Consider the following 26,568-nt stretch of genomic DNA (forward strand, 5'->3'; position numbering starts at 1 on the left):
GAGAAGTGTAAACGGTCAGCGGTTATTAGTAAGAAGAGGAGACAAGATCTCCTTGCGTTCAAATCCAGTGCTCAAGATCTGGTCAATGGAGAGATCAGGGCAGGCCGGGAGAAGCCCAGCAAACAGCCACGAGTGTGCAGTTTTATTTACTAAAAATGAAATCTTGGCTCATCCCTCAAGTGTTGCCGGATCCTCCAGGTCGCTTGTCCTTGGTTTGCTCACTGGGGAATCTGCAAGAACAAAGGGTGTGGGGAGATGGAAATTATGGAATGATCGTGCAAGGTTAGCCTCCCCAGAATTTTGCATTCACAGCTGTCTCAAGAGTGTGTAGGCACACCTTCTCATAGAATCTTACAATGGTTAAAAGGTAAAGGTAAAGGATCCCTGGATGGTTAAATCCAGTCAAAGGCGACTATGGGGTTGCAACGCTCATCTCGCTTTCAGGCCGAGGGAGCCGGCGTTTGTCCACAGACAGCTTTCCAGGTCATGTGGCCACCATGGCTAAACTGCTTCTGGTGCAACGGGACACTGTGACGTAAGCCAGAGTGCACGGAAACGCCATTTACCTTCCCGCCACAGGAGTACCTATTTATCTACTTGCACTGGTGTGCTTTCAAACTGCTAGTTTGGCAGCAGCTGGGACAGAGCAACGAGAGCTCACCCAGTTGCGGGGATTCGAACCGCCAATCTTCCGGTTGGCAAGCCCAAGAGACTCAGTGGTTTAGACCACAGTGCCACCCGCGTAGAGCTGAAAGGCACTCCCAAAGTTAATCTGGTCCAACCCCCTGCAATGCAGGAATCACAGCTAAAGAATTGATGCCCAACATAATACTAGACTCCACAATGGGAACATCCCACGAGAGACAAATGGATGGACTTTTCCTCACGCACCCAAGCAACTGTGTCAAGAAAATGGGCGTGCCTTTCCCCTCATGTAGAGAAGAGGAGGCAGGCTCTGAACATAAGAGCCTGCCAATGGCTCACAAAGTCCAACCTCCTGTTTTCACAGTGGCCAACCAGATGGCTGTGAGAGCCACACAAGGAGGACACAAGTGCTAAAGCATCTCTCTCACATACACCCCCCCACCGTGGTTTCCAGCAACTGGGATTCAGGAGCAGTGGTGTAGCGTGGGGGGTGCAGGGGGGGCCAGCCGCACCGGGCGCAACATTTTTGGGGGGTGCGCTCGCACTCGCAGCTCTCTGCCCCTACCTGGCTCACTCACTCTCTCTCACTGCAGTGCTGGCTGTGCAAATCCGATCCGAGCTGCCGGGTCGCCACCCACTGTGGAGGGGGAGGGTGCCAGGCGTGCGTTGCGGTGCGGAGCAGAGAGAGAGCAGAGAGGGGGAGGGACTATCTGGGGGAGGGACAGTGCAGCGGCCGCCCAGCGCAGCGCTGAGCGCGGGAGAGAACCACACCCGACCAGCCCAGGCAGCAGCAAGAAGCAGCTGGCAGCGGCGGCAGGTTAGGGGTTAGGGGCACAAATTACTTGCCTTGCCCAGGGTTAGGAGGCGCAAATTACTTGCCTTGCCCTGGGTGCTGACAACCCACGCTACGCCACTGTTCAGGAGCATTGCTGCCTCAGACTACGGAGGCAGAGCACAGCCATCACGGCTATTAGCCGCTGAAAGCATGAATTTGCCTGATCCTCTGTTAAAGCCAGAAGAAGCATCCCAGGTCTTACCACTTGACTTCAAAGTCCAGATAGGTATCTATGGGAGGAGGCATCCCCTCTAATATCTTGGACTATGGCCACTTCACCCTACACTTCAACTAAGAGTTCTAAAACTGTCTTCAAGGACAGACCTATGAACAGCACACTGTGGAAGCCGAGTCCCCATTGGCCATCTTACCTCCTCCTTCCTTGGTCCTCAGCTTCAGTGGTAACCATTAGTAAACGCTGTTGCAATCAAAGGTCCCTTCAAAACAATGACATGACATTGATTGGACATTATCTGCAGAGCTTTGAACACTCACAATGTACCATATTTGTGTGTGTGTGTGTGTGTGTGTGTGTGTGTACTATATCAGGTTAACCTGCAAGATGTGCTGTCTTGACTGCTTCAATCTGCAGAACTGGAACTGTTACAGGTGCCACAAAATTCTTGTTCCACATTTGTAAGGAATGGAACTTTCAGTGTGCCAGCACTTTGGAACTCCCTGCCTATTGACATCCAGCAGGCAGGTGCCTCATTTTGTACTCTTTTTGGCGCTTGCTAAAAATGTTTTTGCTAAGGAAAGGCCTATCCAGATACATAGAATGTTGATGAAAATTTTAATCTGGGGCTGTTGTTTTTTAAATTAAAAAATGGTTTGTTTTTATTGTACACACGTAATTCATAACACGATTGACAAAAAATGGCTCCTTAAGGGGGTAAAATACTGAACAACAAAAAAAAAGAGTTCTTTTTTGTAAACCGCATTGAGTGTGGTTTTTTCAGGGTTTTTTGTTTTGCAATCATGCAGCATATAAATTTTATGAACTAAATAAATACATCAAATGACCTAACTGAGTTATCTGGTGCTGCAGAATTGAAGCGCAGAGCACTCTAGCCTTCGTCATCAGAAAGCGCCACTGGCAGGGCTGCACATACTGCCTCCTAAGAAGATAATCATAGCAATGGGGAGACCAACTTGGCCCCATCCACCAGCCAGTGAAAAAGCAGCTGTTCTAACGCTTGCTTTCCTCTTCCCTCCGCATTCCTATTTCCTTACGTGCTGTACCTATTAAATTGCGAGCCTGGAAGGCAGGGACAGTCTCATAATTTAATATATGCACAGTGCTTTTTTAAAAAAAATGCTACATGCTTTAGCAGTATTCAATAATTATGATTGTTACTGAAGCATATATGGCTTTAGGCAAAGCTAAAGAAGTCCCGACATTTCTTTAAAAAACAAACATAAATGAATGTTATGCTACTAAGTCACTGGCCTGCCTTTCCTGTCTGGCAGTGGCTCTGTTGGGTCCTGCTTAGCCCTTCACATCCTTTAATTCAGCCATCCCCAAACTGGTGCCCTCCAGATATTCTGGACTACAGCTACAACGGGAGCTGCAGTCCAAAATGGCCGTGTTGGCTGGAGCTGATGGGAGTTGTAGTCCAAAACATCCATAGGGCACCAGGCTGGGGGAGGCTGCTTTTTTGAGAGCTCCTTGCTCCACCCCATGGGGCCCTCCTGCTGATCACTCACCCCTAGGCTGTGGCCAAAGCCAGTGCTCGGGGCGGGACTTGCTGCGCTGATGTAGCTGCTGACTCCTGAATCCTGATTGGCTGCTCCGTAAAGCTCCGCCATTGGCCCGGGGCTGGTGGTGCCCAGGAATCCACCGGTGCGGCTCGGGGTGGACCCTACAGGAGGAAGCAGGACTAGCCAGTGAAGATGCCAAAATGAAGGCCCCCTTGTCCCCCCGCCCCACCCCTCACCCAGAACAAATAGAGAACTTCCCCAAAGCCAGCAAGGTGGCCACCCCCCAGGGAGCACGGCAGTTACCTGTCCCTCGCACCACAGCTGCCGCCGCTGCCGCCGCCGCCATGGGTCCATACGCAGTGAGAGGGATGGCTGGAAGGAAAGGGAGAGACGTCAGAGCAGGCCTGGGCTTCCCCACAGGGGTGGTAAAGGAGGGGGCGGCTGGTGAATCTGAAGAGCACCCAGTGCCCATGAGCCAGAGATGGGGGAGGCGGTGACCCTCGCCTGCTGATGGGAGTTGGAGTCACTGGTATTCCCTGCTGTCTGAGAAGTAGAATTTCCACGCAGGGAATAATGCCTCTTCTTAGATCTCAGGGATGGCGAGGGACGAGCTCCCTTCTGCTGGCTTTGGAAGCTTTCATAGGTTTCCTCCCACTTCACTGTTTAATTACATCAGGGATAGTCAACATGCTGCAATGTTGGTCAAGGGATGATGGGAGTTGTAGTCCATTGGGCCATATTGGCCGGGTCTGGCAAGAGGCAGAGTTCCAACCACGCCGGCTCTCCCTGCCCCAGGCAGACAGCAGTTCAAGGTCACAGCCACAGTATATATTTAAAGAACTCTAAGCAGGCATGGCTTCCCCCAAAGAATTCTGGGAGCTGTGCTTCGTTAAGGGTGCTGAGAGTGGTTAGAGGCAGGGCTTCCCCCAGGAGGTACTCAGGGGCAGGCAGTACCTGCCCTTTGTTGTAATTTTAAAAATGTGGCACTTACTGTAACGGCTTCATGGCTTCTATTTTTCTCGGGAAAAAGCACTGGTTAGTAGACCCCCTAGCCCCCTCACAGAGCTGCCGTTCCCAGAGTTCCCTGGGAAAAGGGATTGACTGTTAAACCACTTAGGGGGTAGTGGCTCTGGGAGGGGAGTGGGGGTGGTCTCCTAACAACTCTCAGCACTCTTAACAAACCATGGCTCCCAGAATTCTTTGGAGGGGGGAGGCCATGGTATCATAGCTCTTTATGGTGCGGATGTTACCTTGAACTGTGGTCTACCTGGGATAGCCAGCGTGATTGGATTCAGCATCCTGTCAGCTCCAGACTGTGGCCATCGTCTGAAGGCACACGAGGCCACCAACTTGATGAAGCTAAGTAGGTCTGGCTCAGGTCAGGCTGGCCTGTACAGATGACCACTTGAGAACCACACAGATGCCATCTCGGGGAGGGTTCCACAATGGAATAAAGCTTTTTGATACCCACGTTAAGAAAATAAAATAGGTCAGAAGCAGCAAGATTTTAAGCCTGGGGAAAGGCTTTATTATTATTATTATTATTACAGTGGTACGTTCGCAACATAAGCAGAACGCAACCCACGCCTGCGTGTGTGTGGGTCGCGACTTGCTGCTTCTGCGCATGCGCGTGACGTCATTTTCAGCGTTTGCGCATGCGCGAGCAGCGAAACCCAGAAGTAACCCTTTCCGGTACTTCTGGGTCGCCACGGGACACAACCTGAAAAGACGTAACCTTAACCAAATGTAACAAGAGGTATGACTGTATTATTATTACCTATGGTATCCGAATGCCTGTGCTGCAGGGTCCTTGGGTGCTTATAACAAATTACCTTGAAAAGCTGTGGCATGAAGTAGGCTAAGGTCTCCCCAACCCCTGAAGCTCCAAACCTCAGAAGAAAGAGAGGGAAGTGTGGCGAGTGAGGGGATGTTACGGAGGATGAGACGGGCCTGTCAGTCCATTAGCTCAGGAAGAGAGAGGAACAGCAGAGCGCTGCCTGGGCAGGAGACACACATGGCAGCTTCTACAAAGCTTTGGGGAAATGGCAGCGGGGGGCAGGGGGTGCGCCCTGAAATGCAAGTGCGAGGCCAGGCCAAAGGGCGGAAGGGCCATGGGAAGGAAGCGGTGGGAGGCATTAGACTCAGAGAGGAGGAAGAGGAGGAAGAGGAGGAGGAGGAGGAGGGTGGGGAGAAGGTGCCCTCTGCTCCCTTGTGAACAATGGGTGCAGGAGAGGAGCACCCCAAAAAAATTCCACCCCATTCCATCTCCAGAAAAATAGGGGGAAACAGTGATGTGCCGTTCCAGCATTGGCATGGCTGTTTTCTCAGGGGGGGGCAAAGAGTAAAGAAAAATGCAGCAGAATCAGCTGGAAGGGACCCGAGGGTCATTTAGTCCAACCCCCTGCAATGCCGGAAGCATGGCTAAGTAGTTCACAGTTCTAGGAGGAGGCACCAGAATTTGGAGCAGAACAGGGATTTCCAAACTGCCCACGAACATGTGAAGCTGCCTTGGTAGAAGACAGAGGAGGGGGAAACTCCGGGCCTACAGCTCCCTTTGGCCCTACCCATTGGCCATGCTGGCTGCTGGGGTTGATGGGAGTCAGAGTCCTCAGCCAACACAGGGAAGGCTGAAGGCCCCCACACTTGGGGAAAAGGCGACCCCTTTTCTCCTCGGTCCACGCAGACCAGCAACATTCATTCTGACCAGCGGTGTCTCTCTTATGCTTTGCAGAGTGAGGCTTGGTGAAAAAGCGCCGAGAGAAAGAGCAATAGGGTTGTGTGGGTGGGTGCCTTATCGGTGGTGTTAAATGGCTGCGCCCTTCAAGTAAGGATGTAACAATAAATGCATTTCCCTGAACGTGGAGCTGTTGCAGAACAATGCAAGAGCCTGAATTTTCATGCAGATGGAAAAGGAAACGAGGGTCATTACCAACCTCCCACCCGCCCGCTCCCCCAAAACAAACTGCAAGGCGGTAACTGGGCTGGAGCCGCCCAAATCTCTGTGCCCCCACCCCACCCTTCCAGCTTTTTGCAAGGTTTAGGAAATCGGTGGGACTGACCTGTCAGCTCAGGGAGGACTGGGGCACTCGGGAGGGGGGTCCTCTCTACCCGGAATTCTAAAAACGAAAGGCAAGACAACTTAGGAAATGTGGTCAGTTTCGTCCCCGAAAGAGAGGATCCAGCAAACAGAGCGGAAGGGGCAGGGGAGAGAAGAGGCGCAACAGCAGAAAACACAAATATTCTGGGTGAGGCCAGTCCTCAGAGTTGTTGCCTGAACTTGATAGAGTAGGGAGCAGGTGAGAAAAGACCCATCGCTGCTTTAAAAACCGGCACCAGATGCCCTGGCTCAGTATGACCGCCTAAACAAAGGATTTTCCCCCTTTGCAAACAGCAGCAGTGACCTGCCTCGCAGGCTTCTTGTGTTCCCACCCCACCCCCCCAAACTGAAGTAACAAATTATTTTTCATTCCTTTAGGTTTGGAGCCCGTTAGATTTTTGATTGAGAGTCTCAATTAACATCCGGCTTTTAGATGGTGGGGTTGAGGGCTTTGTGTTCCAGTTTTCAGGAAGGCGGCAACTCTGGGAGGGGGGTTGAGGCGGGTGTTGAGGATCAGAAGCAGGGAGGGAAGGAGGGGCTTAGAAAAACAGATTAAGAGAGAGAGAGAGGCTTGCAAGCTGCCCTTTCTAGGACTAACAAGTTTCCAGGGAGAAGGGGACCAAGGAGGGAACCACAACATCGGCGTCCTGCTCCTATTAAAACCTCAGAGGTTTCTCTCACTTCCTTCTTGAGTGGAGACAATTGGCAAAAGTTTAGAGAAGAGGCAGCGAATCCCCTTTTCAGCCATAGGGCCACATTCCCATCTGGGCAACCTGGGGGGGGGGCCACATGTTGCTGGTGGGTGGGGCCAGAGGCAAAAGTGGGCGGAGCAACAAGTGTGAATTTTATCTTTGTGCCGTAGGCTAGTTTCTACACACACTCGCATGGATCCCCTCTATCTCCATCCAGATGAGAATGAAGCATTATCAGAGTTCAAGAACTAGTGAGAGGGTGTGTGGCTAGGGTAGAGTCCCAAGGGCTGAAGGTCCTCGTGGGCTGCATTAGGACTCTGGGACTGAGGTCTGTCATCCATCCTCCACCACCTGCCGGGATTGTAGGGATGATTTTTGGGGTCACTGGGGAGCCCACCCTTAGCACAAAGGCACAACAGCTGAGAAAAGGGAGAGAGACGTACCAGGGAACTGGTAAGTGTAGCCAGGCGCAATGCCCGTGTAACTTCGGCTGGCGTAGGTGGCAGCCTGAAAACCTGGGTAACCTGTTCTCAGAGACAAAAGCGTTGAGAAAAGTTAGATTATTTCACAGCAAGGCACACACCCACCAGATTCACCCTCCGGAGTCCCTCATTCATGAGAGGCAACAGAAGGGATCTTCTAAATGTCCGAATCTCGCTCTCCTCAATCTTTTTATGGGAGACAATATTCACTTACAGTTCAAACCTTTAATAGGTTGTCCTCTACTAACAGCCAGGCTCACAATAATGAGACACTGGAAGAACTTAAGAGACTGCTTCTCTGACAAGTCGTCACAACAAAATTATGGCAAAACAGCACTTGTGGAAAAATTAAGATAAGAAGAACAAAATCTTTTGGCACATGTTTACTTAGTCTAGTCATTTAAAGAATCCTGTGCTGTGTTCCAAACACCTTCAAGCGGAGCAAGTCTCCGTGCTGCACCTCTGCATGATTTAAGTGCTCTGGCGGCGCCTCACCTCCTTTAAACAGGAAGCAGTGTATGCAGTTCTTACTTTTGCACCCTGCAAAAGGAATGCTCTTCATGTGCAAGAGCAATGTGTGTGTCAAATTTTAATCTGTAGGGGAAGGTGTACCTCCTTCGTGGGGAAACTCTGCTCTAGCACTGGAATTATCTGCAGCGCGCCCATTCTGCCAGAAGAGGGCAGTGTAGGATGACAAATGCCCGCCCAAATGTATTACCCCCATCACAAGACCTCTGACATCAGAGAGCTGATCCTTACACAACTCGGCACAGGTCTTAACACAGGCTGTCTGCTGCAGAGCAATAAGGGCAGAGAGAAAGAGTAAGGGGGCGCAGGTAGTTAAAGAGAGCTCCTTTGCCGTCCTTACCCAACATGCCAATCCCGAGCATGAAGGCGTCCATTCCGTAAGGCATCACCCGGGACCGCCCTCTTGCAGAGCCAGTGGGGGACATCACTTCCTTTGGCTGAGCTTTTTTACATTCCACCTGGCATGGGACACAGAAAGGAGACAGCTTGTTTGACAGCCCCCCTAACCGTGTAGGATGTGTCAGCTTGTAGAGCAACCCCTCACTTCACAACCCCAGAGTCACATTTACAAGTGGAGGAGCCTTCTTCAAGCCCAGCCCTGTAAAAATTGCTGCATCCCCCTCCCTTCCATAACCATGCCCGTAAAACCATTCCCCAACTTTGTGCTGGCTGCAGCCGATTTGAATTGCCGTCCAAAACTTCTAAAGGGCAAAGACGGCTCCATTATTTTCTTTTTATGTCTCCTTTCTAAGCCACAAAAGGCTGGTTTCCCGTCACGACATCTTAAAAAAAAGTTTTCCCTAAACTAGTTTGGATCCAACAGTTCTTTGCACGCAGCATTTCCTGCTTGGATTCTTCCTGCTCATTTCCACCCCGTCCCCTATTAAATGTGGAACCCCATTGCTACTTCCTCTTCCTTCTTCCCCCTTACAAGGCTCCTGTGGCTCTTCAAAAGTGGTGCAACTGACAGAAACACAATGGGTGGAGTGTTCCCCTTCACTGCATCCCCTTATTTGGGTGGTGGTGGCTGCACCTGTTGAATTACCACCCGTCATGCAACTTTTAAAGGCATGTAAATCCTGCCAGAATAAAATAATAAAAAACTCAGCAACTCCAATCTAGTCAAGTTTTCCCAATGCATGTATAGTTGACAACACTAGGAATCACTGGCCACAAAGATCACAGACAGGTGGCTGTGCTGTGCAATAGGAAGGGAGACCCATCTAACACTTCGTATACACACACATTGCAGAATCCACAACCCAAACTGCCTCCTCCTAACCATTTTGTTGTTGATCTCATGGAAGTGGATCTCGCAGACTTTCTCCACAATGTCTTCACTTTCGAATGTGACAAATCCAAAACCTGAAAGAGAAATAAAGCAGTTGTGGCCTGGTCGAGATGCTGCAGAATCACATTCTATGGCAGAATGAAGGCCAGGCCAGGATCCTACCCTGCTTAGGTCCGGTCAGAATGTCAAGACACAAACACAACATACAAAGGAACCTGCTGGATCAGGCCAGTAGCCCATCCAGTCCAATTCTCACAGTGGCCACCCAGATGCCTTAATGGGGAAGCTCTCTAGCAGGACTCGAGAGCACTCTCAACCACCTGCTGTTTCCAGCGACTGGTATTCAAGAAGAAGAAGAGTTTGGATTTGATACCCTGCTTTATCACTACCCTAAGGAGTCTCAAAGCGGCTCACATTCTCCTTTACCTTCCTCCCCCACAACAAACACTCTGTGAAGTGAGTGAGGCTGAGAGACTTAAGAGAAGTGTGACTAGTCCAAGGTCACCCAGCAGCTGCATGTGGAGGAGCGGAGACGCGAACCCGGTTCACCAGATTACGAGTCCACCACTCTTAACCACTACACCACACTGGCTCTCTCATTCAGGAGTACTAATGCCGCTTTGGACTTGGGCTATAACTCCCATCAGCTGTCAGGAACTGATGGGAAGTGTGTTCTAAAGCCTTTAGAGGGCACCAGGTTTTCAAAAGCTACCCCTCCGAATTTCACCACATGTGTGAATGCAGGGCAGGCAGGGGGGCGGGGATGGAATTTATTTGCTTCCTGTGCAAAACACAACTTTCAACCTTGCCACATGTAGAAAACCAAAGTATTTCTACAGGTAGGCCTAGTGTTGTCACTTGACTGGAAAACTGTGGGGCAATGGGGGACCCGCCTAAGTCTGCGCTTAGGTCTCCATGAGCAATTTGATCTGCTGAAGCCAGCAGGCAAAAAAAAGCCTTTACAGCACTAAGAGGGAGGCACCACAGCACATGGTAATGTGTTTAAAAAGTCACAGGCACTGGAAGTGACTGGGAAGTTGGCAACCCCTTCAGGTAGGGCGAATATGATGCAGTGTGTGTGTGTGTGTGTGTGTGTGCACGTGCATGTGTTTTTAAAACAAGCAACTACCCTTTATCTCTCTGCTGAGGCAGTATGAAAACACCAACAAATACTTCTTATTATTTTAAATCATTTTGTAGCAGAGTCCCACATCAGGGAAAGCAAGCAGCACCCTAGACCAGTGTTTCCCAAAGGGGACAGTGGAATACCCAGGGGAGTGCCAAGCAGGCAAGAGGGTGGCATGGGGTGTAAATGACCATCGGACTTTGAAAACTTAGTATCACTGGCTCAAGTCCACCCATTTTCCTGAATTCATTAAACGAAATGGTTTTTACTGGATTTTGAATAAATGTGCAATCAACTGTTTCTGTTTTGAATTTCATTGTGCTGTTATATTCCTTAGTGAGTTGTGCAAACCGTTATTCTTTGCAGTGTAAGGTAAGGGGCAATGGAGATGAGTTTATGGAACCAAGAGGCTGGTTGGCCGAAACAGTTTGGGAACCAAATGTGAAAGATGAAAGCAGGCACGGCCTAGTCTTGATTCCTAAAGGAGTCAGGCATCTAGGAGCTGGGTAACATCAAGTCATCTTCAACCCAGAGGACGAACCTTGCCTTGGACGGCGCAACAACCACACAGGAGAGTGGTGGTCTGCCAGCAGTCAGCAGAAGGCTCCCCGCTCTGTAACCAAACTCCCCAAGGGAGGCTCTGGGAAAAGGTGACCTAGGAGTGGGAGCAGCCACCGCCGCAGCCCCAACCCCCCCGTGCTGCGGCAAAGAAGGAGAGGCAGCCTCCTGGCTTTCGTGTCAGCTTCCCCGGGGGCTCAAATTACTCAGGACAAGGTAAGACACACAGACAGATGGAGCCACGTAGGTGACCAGGGAGGGGAAGGGGAAGAGACTGCCCCCGCCGGCAAAGAGTTACACGGCACAGGAAGCAGGCAGACAAAAAGCCCTCTGTGCTGAGAGGGGACGCGTCGGGTAAAAGGACACGGCTGACGAAGGAAAGTGGATCTGGAAGGAAGAGGCTGGAGGGAAGGGGGTGGGAAGGAGCTGCAAGCAGGGTGGGGCAGGGCAGGAGGGCGGAGGCAGTCGCAAGTGGTGCCTGGGTTCCCATCAAACACCCCAGAGCATGGCTCCTCAAAATACAGGGCCTCACCTCGGTGCCTGTTCGTGGTCTTGTCAAACATGAGCATTGCGTCGTCCACCTGCAAGAGACAAAGATGGGGCGGGGGAGTGGAATTGAGTTTGGGGTTGGAAGGGAACCGTTTTCAGATCAGACTTAATCCCCCGAAGCCTTAGGTTTTCTCTGCCTATCGTCAGGCAAAGCAAGGCAGCTGGATCCAGGTACAGTCATACCTCATGTTACATTTACTTCATGTTGTGTTCTTTCAGGTTACGTCCCGCGGCGACCCGGAAGTACCGGAAAGGGTTACTTCTGGGTTTCACCGCTCGCGCATGTGCACAAGCGCCAAATCGCACTGCGCACCTGCGCAGATACGGCACTTCATGTTGCAAACAGGCCTCCGGAACAGATCCCGTTCGCAACCAGAGGTACCACTGTATCTAGGTTTGGGGTACTACGAAAGGGCAGCCAAGCGCCAAAGCTGTTTCACTGTCTCTTTAAAGGGAGAGAGGGGCCTGTAGGATTCCCACCACAAGTGCCCAGGTGTCTTGAGATGGGTCTTGGGACAGCCTGTACTGCCCATGCCTTTCGCCCCCATCCTGCCCGATTCTTAGGCAGACCAGCCCCTTTGCTGGGCACTTCTGGATATTGACATTGGTCACCCAAATCCCAAAGAAGTGGAACTGCCCTAAATGGCCATCAATCATTCAACAAACAAATAAAACCACAGTAACCTAGGAAGCTGCTTTAGGCAGAAATCAGACCATTGGTCCATCTAGTTCAGTATTGTCTACATACACTGGCAGCAGTTCTCCGGGGGTTCGGGCAGTGTTTGAAATTAGCCAGGTGCCAGACGCATTTTGCACCTGGCTATTGACCACTTGCAACCAAGGGAAGATGCCTGGGCACTAGGATGATGCCTGACATCTCCACCATCTGGAGGTGCATGCCTGGGAGATCATTGGATCTGGACTGTTTTCACATCCTCAGACCCCATCCTGTAGAATTCTATCAATTATATTTTATCTGCACAGTCGGAACGAGTTTCTGGAACCAAAATACTTCTTCTGTGCAGCCTGAGCAGAAGCAGTCACCATTAAGAAAAAGAGGTTGGAATAGGCCAATATATACGCAGACTGTCCCTGGATCAAGCGACTTTTCTTCTTTTAAGTTTTCAAAGCTCTTAACCTAGCTCAAGGTTGTCATCTGAACGAGCCAGATGTTTAACCAAGAATCAATCACTGTCAGTCCATCATTTGAAAAATAAGACATTAGAGCAGTCTTGCCCCCAGAATGGCAACTGGACATTCTGTTTTGGCAACTGTAGCTGTGGTTTAAGAAGCCATTTGGCGCCTAGCATATATATTTGAGTTCCCAACACTGGTTTTCGGAAGGGATGTCTCTCCTGGCCCTACCTAGAGATTAAACTTGAGACCTTCTGTATGCAAAGCGGATGCTCTGCCACTGAGCCTATAGACTAACATTATGACTGCATCCAGAAAATCCTCCAGGCCAGAGACTCCGGTTATACATGGATGATGGTTTATCAAGTGCTAACATGCCACTTGGAAATGTAATCACTTAGTAAGCTGCTCATCTGTAATGCCATTCCAAAGAGGCAAGGAGAATTCTAACACAATTTGGATTAAAAATCCAGGAAAGCAAGTGGTTCCCCACTTGGCTGGAGAGGTTGGAAGCCCAGCATGTCTATGCTGTCACAAGTACACTGTAGTAAGCAGACTGTAGAGGATCTTTTCGTCGGGTAACAAAGAAACCAGAGCTATGAGTTAGGATGGCCCCAGTTCAGAGCTCAAGCAGAGGTGGCCTCCAGATGTTGTTGGATTCCAACTCCCATCAGCCATAACAACCAAAGGTCAAGGATGATGGCAGTTGTAGTCCAGGCAGTTGTAGTCCAGTCCATGATCACACCACTAACTTAGACAAGTAACTGCCCCCCTCAGACTCTACATCAATGTGAGGTGTGAGGATTATTCCCAAATGATGCCTAAGGAAGACACTTCTGTTGAATAAGGCTTTCTCCCAGATGTGATCCAGCCATTTATGGAATACTAATTGCACACGTGTATAAATGGTTTTATTGTATTATTTAGAATTTGTAGAGGTGGCCACTGAGCTACAGGGCTAAATTCAAGATGTTAATATCAGCATTTAAAGACCTTAAAGAGTGCATTCCCCAGTACCAACCATCTCAGATCCTACTGCCAGCAGGCAAGGCCTTACTGGTGGTTGGCGCTGACCCATGACGGGGCCTTTTCTATGGTGGCTCCCCAATTGTGGAATGCCCTCCCCAGTGTGATGACCCTTTCTCCTTCATTATCATCTTTCAGAAGGAATTTGAAACCATTCTTGTTTACCCAGGCATTTTGTGGACATAGGATACTGTTCATGGCTACCCTAACATCACTGGATAAAATGATGTTTTTAACCGCAACTGCTTTTTGGAATGTTTTAACTGTTTTCAGAATGCTTAACCAAATTATTATGCATGCCACCCTGGGCTCCTTTGGGAGGAAGGACACAATATCAATTGAATAACTGAATTGCTTTTAGATGGATTTAATTGCAATTGTTTCTGGAGTGTAAGGAAGGGTGGGAGATACAGTAAATTCAATAAATAAAAACAAATAATTGTTTTGTAACTTTTTTCCTTCTATTTTTATTTTGTACCCCAATTGTTCATACATTCATTATTATTAATAATGCCACCCCAAACCCCTAAGACATTTGCTTCCTGCATTTTTTACTAACCATTTCTATCACACATTCAAGGCAAGTATCTACACAGCCAGGAAGGTTCTGCGGAGTGTGAAAAGGGAAAATATACATATTCCCCTTGTCTTTCTTCCTGAAACAGCCCTGTACAGCACAGGGAAGGGTGAGGTTTGTTTGTTTTTTTAAAAAAATATGTATTACTAACCTCACAGCACACATCTCTCACCACCCTAATCCCTCCCACCCCTCCCCAATCCCCAATGCTTACTATAATCTGTTAGGATCTTGAGAAGGCTAATTCCCCCCCCCCCCCCCGCCACACACTTCCGCTTATTCCCTCCCACCCAAGCTGACACTTGCAAGTAACCCTTACATTCCATTTATTTCCTGGAAGCTCACAGGTTCTTGCTGGGCCATATTGGGTGGTTGTCGTTTGTTTTTTTAAATCTCTCTTTTTAAAAAAGAATTAAAGCCGATATCCTTTCTGCAAGCCAAAGCAGCCCTCTACATTTATGTAGAAACCATTGACCTTATTTTAAGCAGAAACATAGGAAGCTGCCCTTTAATGAGTCAGGTCATCCATCCATTCTAGCTCAATATGTGGCAGTTGTATAGTCGGCACCCTTGGGCCCATTCCTGAAAACTAGCTTGCTGGCCCCTTCAGTTGGCCTGAGACCAGAAGCCTGACTCCATCCCTGTGGGAGGAGGCTAAGGAAGTTGAGGAGGGTCTTGCTAGGATTGCTAACCATGCCCCGCTTCCTTGTCTACCTTGTGTCACAGGAGGACACAGAAACTGCCCTTCCATAACGTCAGCAGGCCAGGATGAAGGAGGTGGGGGGGTGGAGAGAGGGAGAAGGTGCTCACAATGGGCTTTCTGTGTTCAGGGTCAGGGCCGCTGTCAATTGGCAAGCCTGGCAGTCAACGTTGCAAGGGTTTCAAGATTGACGTGCGCTGGGCAAAGAAAGCAGGGCAAGAGAGAAAAGGAGATTATCCACTTTACCAGCGGGCGTCTCGAGTAGAAGCGTCTGGCAGAGGGATAGAGCACAGGGCACTTGCTGTTCCGGCCTGATTAACCCCGAGGTAGCAGGCATTAACGTGTGCTGAGGACAGGGGCAAAACCCTCCCGGTTCCAGTGCCACCGGGACATTCTGCCAAGGCTGGCGGGGGGGGCCTCTCCAGAAGAGTTCAAGGTGGCATACCAGGCTCTCCCTCCATGTCCCCAATATTTTGTCCTCACAACAACCCTGTGAGGTAGGTCAGGCAGAAAGAGTGTGGATGGCCCAGGGTCACCCAGTGAACTTCATAGCTGAATGGGAGGATATGAACCCTGGTCTAGCCAGACAATCTAACCACTACACAACACTGTGCACATTTAGTCACCCAACACCTTTGTGGTCTCAGTCCTGTTCTGGAGGAAAAGATTCTCCTTCACATATGGTAGTATCATCATCATCATCATCATCACCGCCACTATCACCTATATGATTTCCTGGGGACTCATTAAAATTCTTCTTTGCTCAGGTGGCAAAATGACACCCTCAAAGAACAAGCCCAAGATGAGAGGCAAGAACACTGTAGAAAGGAAACTCTGTCTTTGAAAAAGGCACCCTCCTTAGGACCTAACCAAAAAACCACTGTCTTCCTGTATTAAAAAACATAATCTGTAGGCTGGGAAAACCACATAAAACAGCAGAGAAGGAACAATTCAACCCCCAAAGGAGAAAGACTCTGCAGAACCAAAGGACCCTGAATTAAGGACATAAAATTTGTTAGTTCTTGATAATGATGAGAAAAGGGCCCTGTGTTCCAGTTCAAAGGCCGAGGAACTGAACCGCCACAGAAATACACTTCTCCGGGTTTTTATTCAGAGGAAGACAAGTTTTAAGAAAACCCCAAATCTTCCACAAAGTGGTCAGCAAGCACACTAAGCCCCGGAGAAATGGAGGCAGGCTTCAAGGTTGCATAAGAACATAAAACCTAAGAAGAGCCCTGCTGGTTCCAGCATCCTGTTCTCACTGGGACCAACCAGATGCCCATTACGGGGAAAACACACAAGCAGGACCCAGGCACATGAGCACTCTCCCTTCCTATGGCTTCCAGCAACTGGTATTCAGAAGCATTGCTCTCTCAGACTGTGGAGCACAACCATCACAGCTAGTAGGCATCAATGGCCCTCTCCTCCACTGCATCAAAGAAGCCTGGGATGAAAAGCCAGGAGGGAAGATGATGGTGGACAGGAGCATCCCTGGGAACGGCCAGCCAGCCGGTCTCCCCCTCTCCCCCCCCCTCGAGCTCTCCAAGCACGTCCCCATTGACGAGGGAGGCCTTCCCTGACACCGGGTGGGCATTCAATTTCACAGGCGGAAAATGTGTGTCCTCAATAGGCTCCGGTGTCCATGGAAACCCAGGGCAGGGGAGAGGCGGGATTATGGCGGAGCCGCCAAGTTCAGGCGGGCAAGCACTAAGTGTGAGTGGCAGCCCCCGGCGGGCGGCTATTGTAGCGGCTGCCCGTTGGGTGCCTCTTTGGGCAGATCCCTCTGGTGGGGGGGGGAGACCCCCCGCTGCTCCCCTGGGCCCCATTCTCCAGAGCCCTTTTCTTCTCCAGAGGGAGGCCGCCGCCGCCGCAGTGGCTGGCTTTGCCAACGCCCCGGAACAAAAGAGGCTGGCTGGGGATGGCTTCTCTTGGGGCCTGGTTGCTGTGGCAACCCTGGCCCCTCCAATCCGAGCTGCTGGATCAGATTAGCGCCAGCTCTAATGCTCTCTCTTTCTCTCTCCCAGGGAAAAAAAGGCGCTTCTCAACAGCCACACAAAAGGCATCCCTGCTGGGGACAGACCCTCCTCATGGAGGAGATGGTCCTTGTGGGCCTCCTGAGGGAGAGCCAGGGCCACTCGTTCCCTCCTCCTCCTCCTCCAGGCACACAATAGCCTCCTACAAGGGAGGCCCTGTCGGCCCTCGCACACACTGTGCAAAGCTCTCAGCTCAGTCACAAGTCCGTTCCACCAGCCTACGGGTCAGCGCCACAGCTTAGGAAAACAGGAAGCTTAGGAACTGTTGACCCATCTAGCACAATACTTTCTACACCGGCCGGCATCCATTTTTAGGCTGGAGTCTATCCCAGCCCTGCTTTGGATTGAACCTTCTGCATTCACAGCAGATGCCCTACCCCTGAGCTACATCCCTCCCCAAGTTGCCTTATAGAGAAGTGGACCGTCAATCCACCCAGCTCCATACCGTCCACACTAACTGGCAGCAGCAGCAGCAGCTTCCCAGGGTTTCAAACAAAGAACCAGTTTTGCAGCACAGTGGTACCTCGGGTTACATACGCTTCAGGTTACAGACTCCGCTTCAGGTTACAGAAATAGTGCTGCAGCTTAAGAACTTTGCTTCAGGATGAGAACAGAAATCATGCTCCGGCAGCACAGCAGGAGGCCCCATTAGCTAAAGTGGTGCTTCAGGTTAAGAACAGTTTCAGGTTAAGTACAGACCTCCGGAACGAATTAAACACTTAACCCGAGGTACCACTGTAGTCTAGTTATAGAGAAGTGACCATCATGGTGATCTAGGCTCTCTTCTTCTGGACATTCAAAGTCCCCCCTTTTGGATTATGGCTCCCAGCGACTGGGACTGATTGGAGTTGTAGTCCAAGAGCAGCTGGAAGGGACCAGCTTGGGGGAAGGCTGAGCCACAGAGCACAGTGTAGTTATTAGATGATTTAACATCCACGAGCCGGCGGCAGGAGGGTGTTTACTAACTGTGTCTCGTCTCTCCCAAATAAAATCCACCCCGCCACTCCTTGCCGTAGGCGTCGCAAGCCAGCCAAAAGGTTTTCTGGAAGAAAGAGCCGCTGAGGAGTACAGGCAGAGAGCATATTCAGAAAGAGAGGCCTTCGCTTATAGAGACAGAGGGTATAAATAGCAGAACGCCCCCTCAGCCTCACTTCCGTTCCACCTTCACATCCTATCTGGAGGTGGAACTCTGAGTCAGGTGGGGGGGAGAGGAAGTGCACTGTATTTTATTTTTAGAACGTGGGGGGGGGGGGGAGGGAGGAATCTCTAATCTAGTGCAGAGGCCTAGTGCCCACTGAGGCGGATGAAACCTGCATCCAAGCCGGGCCACTTCAAAACAAGAGGGGACATAAATGATGGAATGATCCTTTGCAGTAAACGCAGACTGCACTCATTAAGGTAGCATGTCAGGGAAAGGACTAGGGTAGCCTTCTGCACGGAAGGGCTTTCCAAACGGAGGAGCGTGCCATGGTGCAAAGCCCCAGCTGCAAGATTTATTTCTCACAGAGAAAACTAGGCCAGAATCACTTATCTTGCGGGGAGGAGGAAACCTCCTTTCACGGCTACTGTGTTTTGTTTATTATTTACATCCAGTGGAATTGAGTGTTTAAGATTCAAGGTAGAAGAACAGGACAGCTTCATGCCGCTATGGAACTCAGTCCCACAGGAGGCAGTTATGGCCACCAACCTAGATAGCTTTAAAAAAGGATTAGACAAATTCATAGTTAGTTCTAGGTATGAGCTTTCGTGTGCATGCACACTTCTTCAGATACAGTGTATCTGAAGAAGTGTGCATGCACACGAAAGCTCATACCTAGAACTAACTTAGTTGGTCTTTGAGGTGCTACTGGAAGGAATTTTTTTATTTTGTTTTGACTATGGCAGACCAACACGGCTACCTATCTGTAACTAGACAAATTCATGGTGGAGAGGGCTATTGATGGCTACAGTGGTACCTCGGGTTACATACGCTTCAGGTTACATATGCTTCAGGTTACATACTCCGCTAACCCAGAAATATTACCTCAGGTTAAGAACTTTGCTTCAGGAAGAGAACAGAAATTGTGCTCCGGCGGCGTGGCAGCAGCAGGAGGCCCCATTAGCTAAAGTGGTGCTTCAGGTTAAGAGCAGTTTCAGGTTAAGAACGGACCTCTGGAACAAATTAAGTACTTAACTTGAGGTACCACTGTACTAGTCATGACGCCTCCACAGCTGGAGGCTGTAATGCTGGTGAATACCAATTGCTAGAAACCGAAGGAGAGGAAGAGTGCTCTTGTTGCTCAATTCTTGTTTGCAGGTTTCCCAATGGAGCATCTGGCTTGCCACTGTGATGCTGGACCAGACGAGCCATTGGCCTGATATAGCAGTTATCCGTATGTTCTTATGTACCTGTCACCCCCAAGCTGGTGCCCCCTCCAGCTGTTTTGGACTGCAGCTTCTATCAGCCCCAGCCAAAATGGCCATACGACGCTGAGGCTGATGGGAGCTGTAGTCCAATGGAAGGACAGCAGGTTTACATGTTCAAGCCTGGAGGGTGGAGGCATCGCAGGAGAGCCGAACAGACCCAGAAGCATGCAGGGATGTGCCACTTCTCCAATGTGAGGAGGTATCTCACGGGGCAAGGTAAGTAGCAGCAGGCGTGAACAATAATTTCCTTGCAACCAAGTCTCTCACCTAGTTATAGCTGCAGGCTCAACACACCACCCAGAGGGAGCGACCCCACCTCTTAATCCCCGGAGGACATGTGTTCACAAACAACAGGCAAGGAAGGAAAACTTTGCCTCAGCTGTGCCACTGCAGTATAGACTGTATGTGTGAAATAGATATATCTCCGGAGGTACATGTAATCTATTTAATGTATAGATTTAGCATAGCTGAGAAAGACATTTACCGTATTTTTTGCTCTATAAGACTCACTTTTTCCCTTCTAAAAAGTAAGGGGAAATGTATGTGCGTCTTATGGAGCGAATGCAGGCCGCGCAGCTATCCCAGAAGCCAGAACAGCAAGAGGGACTGCTGCTTTCATTGCGCAGCGATCCCTCTTGCTGTTCTGGCTTCTGAGATTCAGAATATTTTTTTTCTTGTTTTCCTCCTCCAAAAACTAGGTGCGTCTTGTGGTCTGGTGCGTCTTATAGAGCGAAAAATACGGTGCTTCCTTGCCTGCTTGTGCAGATCAAGGATAGGGAACATGCGGCCCTCCAGATGTTTTTTGGACTACAGTTCCCATCAACCCCAGCCTCAATGGCCCAATATTCAGGGATGACAGGAGTTGTGCTCCAAAAAACATCTGGATGACCACAAGTTTCCCTACTATATAGAACCAGTTTACCTGCGAGCTCACCTTACTCCATATAGGTCTACTCAACTGCTCCAATCTGCAGACGTGACAGTAATAGGTGCTACTTAGTATTTTACTATGGCAACACCTACACTTACTAACTCCCTGCCTATTAACATCAGGCAAGACCTTTGCTGTATTCTTCTCAGTGTTTGCTAAGAATATTTTTGTTTAGGGAAGCCTATTTGCACATCAATAATAATGTTGACATGTACTTTAATCAGCTTTTTAGCTAATTGTTGATTTTTAAAAAATGTTTTAAATAGTTGTTTTTAACTGAGTTTTTTTAAAAAAACACACAATAATTTCATTGTTTTATTCTTTTCGTAAACCGCTTTGAGGTTTTCTTTTGTTTTACAATCAAGCAATATATACATTTATATGTATACACACAGAGAGCCTTCCCTATCTTGATGCTCTCTGGATATTTTGGACTACAACTCCCATCAGCCCCCAGCCCACACTGCCAATGGTTAGGGAGCATGAGAGCTTTAGCCTAAAATATCTGGAGACGATGAGCTTAGGAATATATTATAGAAAACTAGAAGGAGAAGGGTTCTAACCCTTGAAAGTTCTCTATGCGCAAAAAGTATTTATGTTTAGGGGGAATATTCAGTTATAGAAGTGAATGCTTCCCTGCCATTAGAAATGGTCTCATCTAGAGGCAGGATATAGATGTAAAATTGCAAACCACTGCCGGCCAAGAACCAAGCAGTCCTTTTCCAGTTTCCAGTGTGTGTGGCTGAGTGGGATTATTAAAAATCCAGCAAAACTAGAGGTGAGAAGGAAGGTGCATCACATTCTGTGAATTTTCTCTCCTTTCCAGTTTCAGCAAAATCTGTCAATACTTCTATGAGATAGCTGAGCAGCATTTTCTTCCAGGGAGAAGGGAAAGCAGGCAAATAAAGACCCTTCTGTAAACCTGACCTTAAAACAAAGGCCAATGACTTTTCGCTTGTGAGCTGGTTGCCAGGGAGAGTGCCCTTAAAAATGCCAAAAAGAGAAACATCTGCTTTAGGATGGCTGAGCAGCCTGCAAGGCGGCATCCAATTCACCATCTCAACCAAGCTCTCTCATATTAAGGGTGGGAGAGAGAAAGACACACCAAAATCCAGCCCAACACATCAGATTTCAGTTGGAAGGTGGATCGCAGCAAACAAAATGCTCCGTGCTGTTGACCAGGTAAAGAGGGGGAGAAAGCCAAGATTCTCACAGTCTTTATACTTGGACCAGCCAATCCAGGTGGGTCATACTGCCAGCCAATCACAGGAGCTGCTGGTGCACTTGACTACTTCCTTTCATGGCTGCGGGGGACCCCCAAGTTCTGCATGCCTACATACCTTCCAAAGTACTTAAGCCCCATCCCAGACTCCTGACATCCCACATAAGCTGCTGCAATTTGATGCTCCCTGGAAGGAAAGCTGGTGGTCCCTCTCTCTCCAGTTCAGTTTCAGCTGACTAGTATAGAATTTGTGTTCTTCTCCCCCACACCCACCCACAGACTTCTCTAATTTTTTCCCCTGATGCACATGCTGGATTTTACATGTGCTTAGGAACTGGAGGGGTCAGGGCAGAGCAAGGTGTGTGTGTGTGTGTGTGTGTGTGTGTGTGTTTAAATTCCCTTGCAGTGACTTGGCTCACTTACTCGAGTAATCTGAAGCCATTCATTAGTTGGCACATTTCTCCATCATGCCTGCTTCTTAGCCCCAGTCACATGTGGATTTTGTAGGCAGATGACAGGTCGTTGTCAGAAACTGGCTCCCAGGGTTTGATGCTTTGATCAGTCTCACCGGAGCTCTGGACAGTCCACTATAAATATTTAGTTTGATTGCTCTACCCTGATTGTCCCTCAAGGAGCTCAGAGCAGCTTGCTTATAGCTCCTAGCCAAGCAGCTTAGAGGGCCGGCCTGCTCATCTTCAGCAGCAGAATTGGAAGGCAGGCCCTGGGACCATCCTCCGAGCCATCTGCCCGTCCTCCCCCCCCCCCCCCCCCGCCAATCAGAAGGAAGCAGAGTTGGAGCAAGGTTTACAGGCTAAGCAGTGGATTGCTCTCCTGCAAGAACTGCCAGGAACTGACACTTCTTATTCACGGAAATAGAGATGGAAGGATCTGTCAATCTCGGTTCCCTCAGTCTCTTATTCTTCTTCATCTTCATTTCAGCTCTCCACATTTTGCAGCAATTTGCTCCTTTCTTCCGTTCTTTCAAATTCATCAGTATTTTGGTGTGCATTTCTTCTAACAAACACCTTTATAATGCAATTTTGACTAGTGTACACATTTTTGCAAGATTACCCTAATGCAATGCATTTCTGTATGTTATTTTCACTAACTCCTTCATCTTTATGAACACTTTCCCCTATATATGCATTCTTTATAAAAGCTCTTTGGTTGCAAAACTGCTTCACAAAATTCAGGTAAGTGTTGGTTTCCAAGGGAAGTTGTGCTTTGCATACTGCAAATTTGAAAGATTTGGCTTCAAATGCAAACTGCTTCAAATTTCTCCTCTTATACAGGAGATGGAGGATTTGGAGTGACTGATCCCCAAATAAAGGACTGGGCACAGCCTCAATTTATCCAATTTGTTCCTCCAATTTTAAGGGGAGAAACTGTGACTGAGCCAGCCCTTAGCTTCTTGGCCTAGGGGTCCTTCCAGGCTTCCTTTTTTCTTGTGCATCCATTATGATCTGAGCTCACAATGGTATCAGGGTGGTTCTAAGTAATTCTGCTTTCAATGCTCTAATCTTTACTATTTAGCCAACAGCCATCAATCCACTTTCAATTACTCTTTGCACCTGCAGACCTCCAGGGAGGTCGTACTGCTTACTTTACAATCAGTGGATGTCCTGCAACTTCCTGCTGAAATCATGCAACTTTTTAATATTGCGAATGTTCTAGGGTTGTTGCTTTTTTGCTGTTGTTCAGTTCCACTATAGAGCGCACACACACAGCCAGACAGCAATAACGCTGGGAAAGTAACACAGGTCAGCTAATAAAGCAGAACGATGTGTGATCAGTCCTGCATAAATCCACCTCTAATGCACTGTTATTGTGTCAATGGAATGTTGCAGAATTACGCCCACTAAAAAATAAACAATGGTCCGGAGGGGTCCTCTATCCTGGTCTTTGGGCTCGAGATGTATATTTTCAGGATCCACCTTATTTTCATGATTGCATTTCTTTTTATAGGTACAAGTTTTTAAAGCTGGTTTTTAAGCTGTCTTTTAAATTGTTGGCACGTGCCCTGGGACCTTAAGAGCGAAGAATGGGTAATAAATTAAAATAATCATTGTGGAGTGATATAACTTCAAGGTTTCATGTAGAGTTTCCATTGCACTTGATTGGCTGTGGTAGATTGCCAATTTGCTACCAGGCCAAGTTCTAGGTGTTAGTATATAAAGCCATTAACAACTTGGGACCAGTTTACCTGTGAGATCTCATTACCCCAAATATGCTCACACAACCGCTTCGATTTGCAGAACTGGCACTGCTACATGTGCCACGTAATACCCATTCCGCATTTGTAAGAAATAAATATTGTAGCATGGCAGCACCAACACTGTGGAACATTGACATCCAACATTGACATCAGGCAGGCACCTTCACTGTACAGTACTGCTAGAAACATTTTTATTTATAGATAAGCCTACCCAGTCATGTAGAATGCTGGTGTATGTTTAAATCTTTTTTTTTTCTGAATTGCCGATTTTATCTTTTGAATGTTTTAAAGAGTTGTTTTTACTGAGTTTTATTGTTTTACTTTCTTTGCAAACCACTTTGAGGTTTTTTAAACAGTCTAGAGGTGTATGAATTTCATGAAATAAATAAATACATACTTGGGTCTCAGAGGCTGGACGAGGGTCACCTTAGCAGGGCCTATTCTGATACCAAATCAGCATGAACCAGAGGTTTGGGCAAGGGATGGGCTTCTGATTCCAGCTCTCTGCTAAACCCTGACCGACCTGTTCCATGTATTCATACATTACTTAGGCCAAGAAAGAGCTCCGCGCAGAAAAGTCCTGTAGAATCCTTTCACTACCAAGCTGCTGCTGGCAGAGGCAAATTCTGAAATCAGTTTGCTGCAGGGGAGATATATACACACGGCCACTTCTCCCCCCCCCCCAAAAAAGACGTTGTTTTCAAGTTCTACATTCATTGGCTAAGCATATGATTTGGAGGTGGATATGAAAATGGAGCGTCGCTAATACACATGTGCTACCGCGGTCATCTACACTCTGCGACCTTCAAAGCTACGTACAAAAAATTAAAACACAACAACAGTGGGAAAGAAAAGGGTAAAAAAGAAAAAAATCACTATAAACAGCTGAAATGTATTATTATTATTATTGTTTTTCCTACATCTAAGTCTAACTATACAGATAATGATAAAACTATCTACAAAAGTCTTTGGGCAAGACTAGGCGAGCAACAGAGACGAAAAGGGTGAAGCTGGTTTTGTGATTCTTTGAGCCAGAAGACAGAGGGGGGTGGGGGGGAGTGAGGGGGAGGGGAGGAAACTACACATTTGTATATCTGTACCTTTGATCTATGCTGGGACACGAAGGTGCCCCCTTCACTGCCAACTACTGATCAAAGAGCATCCATGGCCACATAAGGGAGGGCTCTGTGGAAGCAACGTCATAGAAGAGAGCTTAGGATCCACACAGGGCGCAGAGTCATGTGCAACAGCGGCTGGCTGGCTGGCTGGCTCTCCTGGCCAGGAGGAAAGGCCGACAGCAGCTGCCAAGTATCAAATGCCATCCAAACGCCGGAGCCGCCTGCCCCAGGAAGTAATTTTGTAAGGAGTTCAGCAGGATGTGTAGCAGGGGCAAAGGAAGGAAAGCAAAAGGGCTGTGGGCTCTCTCAAACCCACAGTCGGGAAGATTCGTCTCCTGCACAGACAACTTACGCTGTAATTCCTGCACCTTTGGGTACCCCTTCCAACTCTACTTTTCTGTGATTACAGATACTTGAAATGGGGCAGCAGTTGGGCAAACAGCAAGATCCCGGGCAAAGGTGTGGTTCTGCTCCTCCTGGATCATGCCAATTTGAGAATTATTAATTCCCGCCCTTCACACCCTGCGGCCCCAGGGCAGGTTACAGCATTGAAACACAATATTCACAAACAATTTCGAACAGGTTACGATCATAAATGTAAGGTGGGTCTTAAAAACATGCACCCCAAAGTGTCAAAAGCCAGGATGAAGAGGTCCGTCTTCAGCATTCCCCAGAAGGTGCTAGACGCACCTTTGTGGGGAGGGAGTTCCACAGCTTAGGGGCCACCACAAGAAGGCCCTGGCCCAAGCCACCACCATCACCCCGAGCATCTGAGGAAAGAGGAACTACCAAGAGGACCTCCTCTGCTGATCTCAGCACCCAAGAGGGCCTGTGGGGAACAAGGAGGTCGCTCTCACCATGAGCTTCTCCCTCCCCGAGAGTTAAGGCATCACCCCCAGTTAAGAACGTTAGAAAGAGCCCAGAAGCTGGATCAGGACAATGGCCCAGCTAGTTCAGCATCCTGTTCTCGCAGTGGCCAACCAGATGCCCCAAAGGGGAGCCCACAAGCAGGACATGAACTCTCCTCACTTGAGATTCCCATCCTCCTCCAGTTACCAGTTTTCTTTTCATCAAAAGTAGGTAGTAGCTCCATTAACCAAACCTTCCTCCCATGGCCTCCTATGCTCAGAAAGAGTACTCTTAATACCTTGACCCCAATGTTTCTGACTATTTCTAAGGCTACCCTATGGCATTTGGGTCAACGAGGCTGAATAGTTATCCAAATGCATCACACCATGGTAAGTAAACAAATCAGTAAAAGTTTAAAATTAAAAAAATGGGGGTCCTGAGAAAGAGAACAGACAGTGGTATCTAATCTCTGCTAGAATCTTTTTTTAAAAAAAAAAAATGTGCATTTCACATTAAATCCTGAAGAACTTTTAAAAAACTTGCTCAGAAGGAAGTTCCACAGATTGAACGGTATTCACTTCCAAGGAGGCACACCACCCCATAGCCTGTGACAATGGTGGGGATTTCACAAACCTCACAAAATGGCCATCAGTTGTGTGATTCCTGCATTGGGTCCCCTCCAACTGCACAATTATATGACTTTTCCTTAAAACCCTTAGAAGGCTCCCACTTGGCTCTCCTGCATTCAGCTAAAAATCACCAGGCACCAGTTAGCAAGCATTCACAAGCTTGGGTCTATCCCCCACCCCCAAAAGACCCTGTTGGGTATAGAAAGGCACATAGTTACTCGCTA

At 48.6% G+C, this 26,568-nt stretch overlaps 1 protein-coding gene across 5 annotated transcripts in view; it reads right to left on the reverse strand.

Annotated features, from left to right (window-relative positions):
• Window positions 1-82: 82 nt before the first annotated feature.
• Window positions 83-26,568, reverse strand: part of MSI1 (musashi RNA binding protein 1) — a 55,929-nt gene continuing 29,443 nt past the window's right edge. For 2 of the 5 annotated variants that reach the window (XM_081842063.1, XM_081842062.1), the window contains exons 7-15: window positions 11,488-11,536; window positions 9,263-9,345; window positions 8,321-8,438; window positions 7,414-7,494; window positions 6,241-6,297; window positions 3,485-3,553; window positions 3,188-3,360; window positions 1,852-1,917; window positions 83-230 (exon numbers count right to left, since the gene is read on the reverse strand). In XM_081842063.1, the coding sequence (XP_081698189.1) occupies window positions 1,876-1,917; window positions 3,188-3,360; window positions 3,485-3,553; window positions 6,241-6,297; window positions 7,414-7,494; window positions 8,321-8,438; window positions 9,263-9,345; window positions 11,488-11,536 (672 nt within the window). In that variant the 3' untranslated portion in view covers window positions 83-230; window positions 1,852-1,875. The remainder of the gene's footprint in view (window positions 231-1,851; window positions 1,918-3,187; window positions 3,361-3,484; window positions 3,554-6,240; window positions 6,298-7,413; window positions 7,495-8,320; window positions 8,439-9,262; window positions 9,346-11,487; window positions 11,537-26,568) is intronic. The other 3 variants (XM_081842064.1, XM_081842065.1, XM_081842066.1) reach the window with 3 other exon arrangements.

Source organism: Podarcis erhardii (genome assembly GCF_964252035.2).
Source record: "Podarcis erhardii genome assembly, chromosome: 15".
NCBI lineage: Eukaryota > Metazoa > Chordata > Lepidosauria > Squamata > Lacertidae > Podarcis > Podarcis erhardii.